The sequence below is a fragment of the Guillardia theta genome (assembly GCF_000315625.1).
Source record: "Guillardia theta CCMP2712 unplaced genomic scaffold GUITHscaffold_177, whole genome shotgun sequence".
NCBI lineage: Eukaryota > Cryptophyceae > Pyrenomonadales > Geminigeraceae > Guillardia > Guillardia theta.
The window spans coordinates 49,675-56,698 of NW_005434499.1; the positions used below are offsets into that span (position 1 = coordinate 49,675).

The following is a 7,024-nucleotide window of genomic DNA, read 5'->3' on the forward strand; positions in this document are numbered from 1 at the left end:
AGGGGGAGGGGATTTTCAAACCTTTCAATCTTGAGATCTCGTTCTCCATTTCAGCGACTTTTTCTGCTTCTCTTGCCATCGTCTCCGCAAGTTTTTCTCGCCCTGAAATCATATCAACCATTTCTCCTTCTCCTGGAACTCATCCTCGTCCTCGTCCTCGTCCTGCTCCCCATCCTCCTCCTGCTTCCCTTTCTTCCTCTTCCTCCCTGCCTCCTCCATTTCCTCTCCCTCCTTTTTTCCCTCCCTCCTCTTGCTGCTCACCTTCTTCCACAAGTTTTTCAAGATTTTCGATCTTGGAAGAAGACTCCACTGAGAAGAGAAGAGAAAGCGTGAGGCAAAGCAAGACCAATCAAACAAGCTATCATCATCAATCATCTCAATCAACACAATCATCACCATGACTATCATCGCTTACTTGTATTTTCCTTCAATCTCGTTAATTCTCTCTCGAGTTTCGACTGTTTGTCTGCCGCCTGCAAATGAATAAATCCTCCACAAGAACAAGATCGGACACAAATCATCAAAGAAAGAAATATTGATGTAAGATAACTTTACATGACGATGATGATGATGTATGTGTATGTGAGAGAGAGGGTGGTGTTGTTCAATCATAACACTACAAACTCCCACAAAACAAGCCAGGTATACATCAAAACTCAACAGAACACATCAAAAATCGGACTTGCAACTCGCGTGTCAATCTTCACCTGTCTTCGTAGGTTGCTCAGCTCAATTCGCAAGTTCTCTTCGCTCTTCCTTCATCGTTAGAGTAGGAACCTCCTTCAACATGTACAACCTCTTTAAGATGTACAATCTTCGCCTGTTCTCTCTCAATCGAGTCCATCATCGTTTTGCACTCCTCCTGCAGTCTCACAATAAATCGCTTCCTCCACCATTTCTCCTCCTCCCTTCCCCTTTTTCACACACTCCTTTCCCTCCTCCTTCTCCTCCTGTTCATCCTCCTCCTCACCTCCTTCGACTTCAATTCAGTTCGCAGGCAGTTCATCTGAGCATGCAATTTTGACTCGATTTCCTGCTCATCAAAGTCACTTCTCATCACATTGTCTCTCCTCGACATATTATCTCATTGCGTAGGGTATCATGAGATATCATACCATACCATACCATACCATACCATACCATATGGTATGGTATCGTATAGTATCTGAGCTACTCTAAACAGCAAACTCTCGTAATCTCACTGGGAAGACTAATACACGCAGACAGATTAAGAACAAAGATCGGACCAAAGTCACTAACGCAAAAACTCCTTCCTCTCTCCCACCTGTACGACAGAATGCTCTTGCGACAATCGCAGAACGTTTTCTTTGGCCTCTGTTGATCAAACTAAGTCGACATCGCTGACTGCTGTTGCAACAATTCTCTTCACCGCTCAAGGCAGACTCGTAGGTGGACAATCGATTCTCGCAATCAATCGTTGCCTGGCCGACAGGGTGAGCAAGAAAAGTGAAATGATCGACTCCTCCTCTCTTACCTGATTGATGGCCTCTCGCGCTTCTTCCTTGACCTTGGCGATCTCATGCACAAGTCGGGCGTTCTCCTTGTGCACATTTTGCATCTGAAAAATGGAGAAGTCAAGTGAAACAATCTTCAACAAGCAAGATTGCTCTCTTCTGAGTTCGCTATGTGAGTTGCACCCTTATTGTCATCGCCACCAACACCACCAACACGAACCTGTGTATTGAGTTTCTCAAGCTTCTGCCTGCCGTCTGCAATCTCTTTGGCAAACTTCTCCTCTTCCCCTACCCATATTTCGTGCTGCAAGTTGTACTTCACTTCTATGCTCTTTGCCTGCTCCCTTGCTCGTCCGATCTGCCAGCGACATCAGCAGCGCGGAGCAGCGTGCTCTTCCTTCGCACCTCCAGCTCAGCTCGAGACTTCTCCTCTTCCAGCTCCTCATCTTTCTCTCGCTTATACCGCTCATTCCTGGCAATCAGATCATGTTCTCTTGCTGCAAACTCGGCCTCGCGGTCCTTCAGGAACTGCTGCTGCTGCTGCAGGAGAGCCTGCGTCTTCTCGTGCTCCTTCGTCTCCTGGATCAGCTTGAGCTCGATCGCATTCTTTTCCTGCATGACACGGTGAAGCTTCTCTGAGAGGTCTGAGTGACTTCGCAACAGATCTGGATCATTCATATCCGAATGTTGTTCTTCGCCAAGGTCCTTGTCTCTGAAATCCAACCTCCTTACTTGTGTCCTCCCTCCCTCTCTTGTCCTTCCTCTCCTTCTTGATGTCTTCTCTCTTCCCCAATTCGCACAGGAACTCACTTCAGCATGAATATCGGGAAAACTCCAGTAGAAGCGTTTCCTGCTCCATAGCAACGCGTTATTGACAGTGACAGGAGTACTGCCATCCTATACAATCGCGCCTGCACAATCCCTTTCCCGCAGCAACCTCCCTCCCTCCCTCCCTCCCTCTCCCCCTCCCTCCCTCCCTCCCTCCCTTCCACCCCTGGTCTTCACCCCACCCCTCAATTCACATCCTGAACACCGGTCTGGTCTCCAATGACAACAACTAGCTGTGGTGCCCGGCCTTGCCTTTCAGCGACGCTCAATCATCGGACTCCCGAGTCCGAGACCGTTTCGACAGCCTCATCGGATCCGGGGCCCGGCGGATCGGACGGTACTACAGTTCCGGACACGGACTGCCGGAGTCCGGGACGCCCGGCGCCGGCCGGGCCGGGCCCCCGGGGGACGGCGCCGCCCCGCCGGGGCCCCCCGCCCGAGCCTTGTCAATCCGAACCGTCACTGGCAGTGACTGTCCGATCACGGCTGAGTGTGACTTAAGTCACGTAGTAATGCCGGTACTAGTATAATCATAACGGAGTGTAACTGTCACTAACCGTCCGATCACAGGCCCCTTCTCCCCGCCTGCTGGCTTGTGGTGACGCAGTTGAGACTCGCCATGACTCAACCCCCCCCCCTCCCCCTAGGCTTCCTAGGACCCCGATAGTGTCCCCTATGGACCCGTTTTGTGTCACTAGACTCATCTTTTCTTCCTTCCCCCGTCTGAACCCTCCCCTTAGCCGGGCGCAGGGGTCCTTTCACCCACCCCACCCCTTCATAGCTGAGCCAAACGTACGATCCTGACTGGGACTTCCTGTACCCCCTACCCCCCTTGATTTCTCCCTCACCCCTCCTTTCAAAATGTCAGAGGTGAGGAACTTTCCGTGTCAACCTTGTTGTTCCACTCCACCCCCTTTATTCAGGGACATGTGAGGGGTGGAGGGGTAGGAATGACTTCTTTCGTCTTGCTTGGTTCCAACCGCGGTCCTGCTCCTGCTCCTGCTCCTGCTCCTGCTCCTGCTCCTGCTCCTGCTCCTGCTCCTGCTCCTGCTCCTGCTCCTGCTCCTGCTCCTGATCCTGCTCCTGCTCTTTGCAAGTTGTTTGTGTACCTCCATCTTCTTCGTTGGCTTCTTCTATCCGCCATGACAGCAACAGCGATCAACATCCATCAGGCATCCCCTGACAGCCAGTATTTCTCTATTGTTGGAGGTCAGTTTGGGCAGCTCAGCATGGCTACAGTCTACACTGAGAGCAACGAAGACAAGGAGCCCCAACCAATGAGCTGCATGACCTTCTTGTGCAAGTTCTACTCGCCCAAGAACATTTACAACAAGTTCCGCGAGCATATCGAGAAGAGTGACGAGTACGCTCCTTTCTTTGCTCAGCCGCAGGACTGCGATGGAGCTTACTCGAGGAGAGAGCGCTTCCTCGTCTTTGTCAACTCCACGGTCGTGGTCTTCGCAGTCTCGGCCTTCATCGTGTCTATGGAGCAGAGACAGCAAACTTTGCCGCCGGGCTTCTCCTACTTGATGTCAGCGTTGCTGAGTCAGATCTTTCAGTTCATAATGTTCAACCCCATCATCAAGAAGCTGCTCGAGCTCAAGATGGACCGAAAGGGAGCATGCGGAATCTGTCTCAAGGCCTCCATCCTACTCGCTATCCTCGTCTTCTACTCTCTCTCCATCGCCCTCGGCGTTCTCTTCATCGTGTCGTCACTTCACTGCAACGCCTATGACTTCGCCAACCCGGCTGCTGCCTCTCCTGCCCTGCTCGCCCCCAGCAGCTCCTCCAACTCCAGCTCTGCGCCCTCGAGAATCGTCTATGTCTGCGCTTCAAAGAACTTCACCAACGCGGGGGACTACTGCAGGCAGCTCGGGGGGCGACTACCTACCCTGGAGGAAGAGAAGGAGAAGGAGGAGGAGGAGGTGTTTGCGTACCTCAAGGACCAGAAGTATAAGACTAGCACATTCGGCAACACCTGCTGGACGGGCAAGAAGACTGTGTTGGATAAACCTGACCCCGGGTTCGGATGCGTGACCGCAAACTACTTTCGCAACCCGCTGGTGACCACGGTGGGCTTGAACGAGGACGAGATGTGCAGCATCGTCTATCCCTTCGTGTGCCAGGTGACGGGGCTCAGCAAGGAGAGCGAGGAGGTGCTGGGCTCCTGCTCCTGCGTCTTCAACACCAAGGAGGTCATCGTCTCGCTGATCCTGACGTACCTGGCCGGCTTCATCGGAGGCAACAAGCTCGGCTATCTCAGGACGATGATATTCGCCCCCTTGGTCTTCCTCGTGCAGCAGCAGAAGAGGAAGAGGTCGATCTTCGACCCAATGCGCTGCTTGCTCAACAACCCTATCTTCTGCTCCATCCGCCTCGCCTGCGTCGCCGACTGGGGGCGGGCGGACGCTTCAGGCATGCCAGCAGTGAGCGGGAGCGAGGAGTGGCAAGGTTTCTTCTTCTCCCCCTTCTTCTGCTACGACGAGCCGACCAACCTGTGCTTCTGCTCCTCGGCTGACAGGGAGGAGAAGGAGAAGGTCAAGGAGGTCGAGCCTTGAAGGATGGGCGGCCATCGAGAGGAGAGGAGAGGAGAGGAGAGGAGAGGAGAGGAGAGGAGAGGAGAGGAGAGGAGAGGAGAGGAGAGGAGAGGAGAGGAGAGGAGAGGAATGGTCCTCATAGAGTTGAAGTTTATTACAACGATCGTTCATCGTCACATCGCCATCATCATCATCACTTGATCATCCTACTCGTATTCATCATCATGAATGATGAGCAAGAATATCCATCACTTCAGTGGAGGAATCAATAAACTGCACATGCTCACTACTCTGCACCTCCTCATTCTTTTCCTTTCTTTACTCCACCCTTCCTCCTACACCCTCAGTCATTGTCCCCTTCCTTTACTTGAGCCCAAAGCTTGCGATAGCTTCCTTCGCTACTCCCGCGATCGAGGCATCATCAGCCTTGGGGATGTAGTGGTACCTGCAAAACGATCACTCCTTCCTGTCCTCCTCCTCCCTTGCAATGAACATCTTCCTCTCCTACAACTTCTGCTCTCCTGTTCCCTCCCTTCGCTCTCACCTTCCCCCCGCAGCCTCTGCGAGCTCCTTGGCGGATCCCGTGCTGACAAACTTGTTCTCCGTGTCCAGCACAACCTGCTGAGGGTCAGCTGGGAAGCAGCTGGAGGAGAAGGCGCACGAGGTTGAAGTTGGAGAGCCCGCGCATCTGACGGGCAGTGGCGATGAGCTCCTCCTTGAGCGCCTTCTGCTCACACAGGTCAAGACCAGAGGAGAGGAGACGAACGAGGAAGTGGAGGAGACTGGGGAGCAGGCGATCAGAGGAGAGCAACGACGAGCAAGAGGAGGTATGTGGCAAGGTCGTCGGCCTACCTTGTCCTTCTGCATCTCGGGCGTCAAGACTTCTCCATCCTCACTGACTGCGAGCGGGACGTTGGCACGTCCGTCAGTGATGGCGACGACGACAACCTTGCCGACATCCCCAGACTTCTGCGCGTTGATGCCCGTTCTCATGGCAACAGAGAGCGCGTGCGCTAGAGGGCTCCCTCCTCCGCAGGGAAGAGTCTCGAGGCGCTTCTTGGCCATGGCGATGGAGCGGGTGGGAGGGAGGAGAACGTCTGCCTTGTCGCCCTGGTGGAGCGTGAGGAGAAGCGGAGAGAGTTCTAGGAGGATGGAGAGCGAGAGAGTGGAGATGGCCAAGGTGAGAGAGAGAGGGAGAGGGGCAGGGAGGGAAGGATGGGGCAGGGTGGAACCTGGAAGGGAATCAGGCAGATCTTGTCTCTGCTCTGGTATGCTTCAGACAGGAGGGACATGCATGCTCCCTTGGCCGCGTTCATGCGGTTGAGCGCCATGCTGCCTGACGCATCCACGGCAAAGATGACAAGAGCGCCAGCCTTCCTAACCATCTTCTTGATGCGAACATCCGAGTTCTCGATGTAAACCCTGATGGCCCAGTTAGCTCCTCCTCCACCTCCCTCGTCTTCCTCCACTCCTCCCTCCTCCTCACCTCCTCAGCCCCTTTTTGCCCCCAGCAGCCTGTGCGTCCTCAGCTCTTCTCCTCCTCGACGCCTGGTAGGGGGCAGACGCTCTCATCGTCGCGTCAACCGCCAGCCTCGTCACGCGGCCCCGAGGAAGCATCGCCTTGATGTACCGACCTCGCTCCTGCACCCAAGTCAGTTGTCCTCCTCCTTCCTGCCTCTCTCTCTCCCTTCAAACCTGGCTGAAAATCAATCCTCGTCCTCCTGATGACCCGCTCTTCTGCTTCGTCATGAAGTTGAGAAGCTCTGCATCTACAACCGTGTCCTCCGCCTCGAACATGAACTCCTGTGTGAGTGTCAGGGGAGGAGGGAGAGGAGGAGGGGAGGGAGGAGGAGGCACCTGTGGGATCTCGGGTTCGGGCTCAGCTTGCTCCTCTTCTTCATTCTCGTTGTCAGGCTGCAGGGGTGTTAATGACAGATCAAGGCAAGGAATTGGGGAGAGACAGTGATGGTGATGGTGGCGGAGGAGGAGGAGGAGGAGGAGGAGAAAGCAGGAGGGGGTGAAGGGGCACAGGAGAGCAAAAGGAGTTGGGGACATTTTTGTGTCGCGCGCGGCGGGAGGCTAACCTGGTCAGTGTCCTCCTCATCAACATCATCTTCGGTCTCCTCGCGGCTCTGAGCATCTTCAAGTCAGAAGACGGCGGCAGGAAGAGGGCAAGAGACGGGA

General features: G+C 54.2%; 3 protein-coding genes across 3 annotated transcripts in view; 1 reads left to right on the plus strand and 2 right to left on the minus strand.

Moving 5' to 3' along the window:
* Positions 1-108: 108 nt before the first annotated feature.
* GUITHDRAFT_120309 (hypothetical protein) lies at positions 109-2,153 on the minus strand (the record flags this gene model as incomplete). Its single annotated transcript, XM_005820432.1, has 10 exons — positions 109-206; positions 262-309; positions 416-473; positions 797-862; positions 971-1,033; positions 1,286-1,335; positions 1,391-1,442; positions 1,496-1,579; positions 1,696-1,833; positions 1,881-2,153. The coding sequence occupies 10 exons, from the start codon at positions 2,151-2,153 to the stop codon at positions 109-111; spliced, it is 930 nt and encodes a 309-aa protein (XP_005820489.1).
* A 1,292-nt stretch (positions 2,154-3,445) lies between these two features.
* GUITHDRAFT_147870 (hypothetical protein) lies at positions 3,446-4,861 on the plus strand (the record flags this gene model as incomplete). Its single annotated transcript, XM_005820433.1, has 1 exon — positions 3,446-4,861. One exon carries the CDS (start codon positions 3,446-3,448, stop codon positions 4,859-4,861), a length of 1,416 nt encoding a protein of 471 aa, XP_005820490.1.
* A 113-nt stretch (positions 4,862-4,974) lies between these two features.
* The window catches only part of ChlD (Mg chelatase, subunitD), a 6,264-nt gene continuing 4,214 nt past the window's right edge, over positions 4,975-7,024 (minus strand). Inside the window, exons 7-14 of the mRNA XM_005820443.1 lie at positions 6,925-6,975; positions 6,536-6,754; positions 6,327-6,481; positions 6,073-6,262; positions 5,693-5,950; positions 5,502-5,567; positions 5,385-5,458; positions 4,975-5,285 (exon numbers count right to left, since the gene is read on the minus strand). Coding sequence (XP_005820500.1) covers positions 5,204-5,285; positions 5,385-5,458; positions 5,502-5,567; positions 5,693-5,950; positions 6,073-6,262; positions 6,327-6,481; positions 6,536-6,754; positions 6,925-6,975 — 1,095 coding nt within the window. The 3' untranslated portion in view covers positions 4,975-5,203. The remainder of the gene's footprint in view (positions 5,286-5,384; positions 5,459-5,501; positions 5,568-5,692; positions 5,951-6,072; positions 6,263-6,326; positions 6,482-6,535; positions 6,755-6,924; positions 6,976-7,024) is intronic.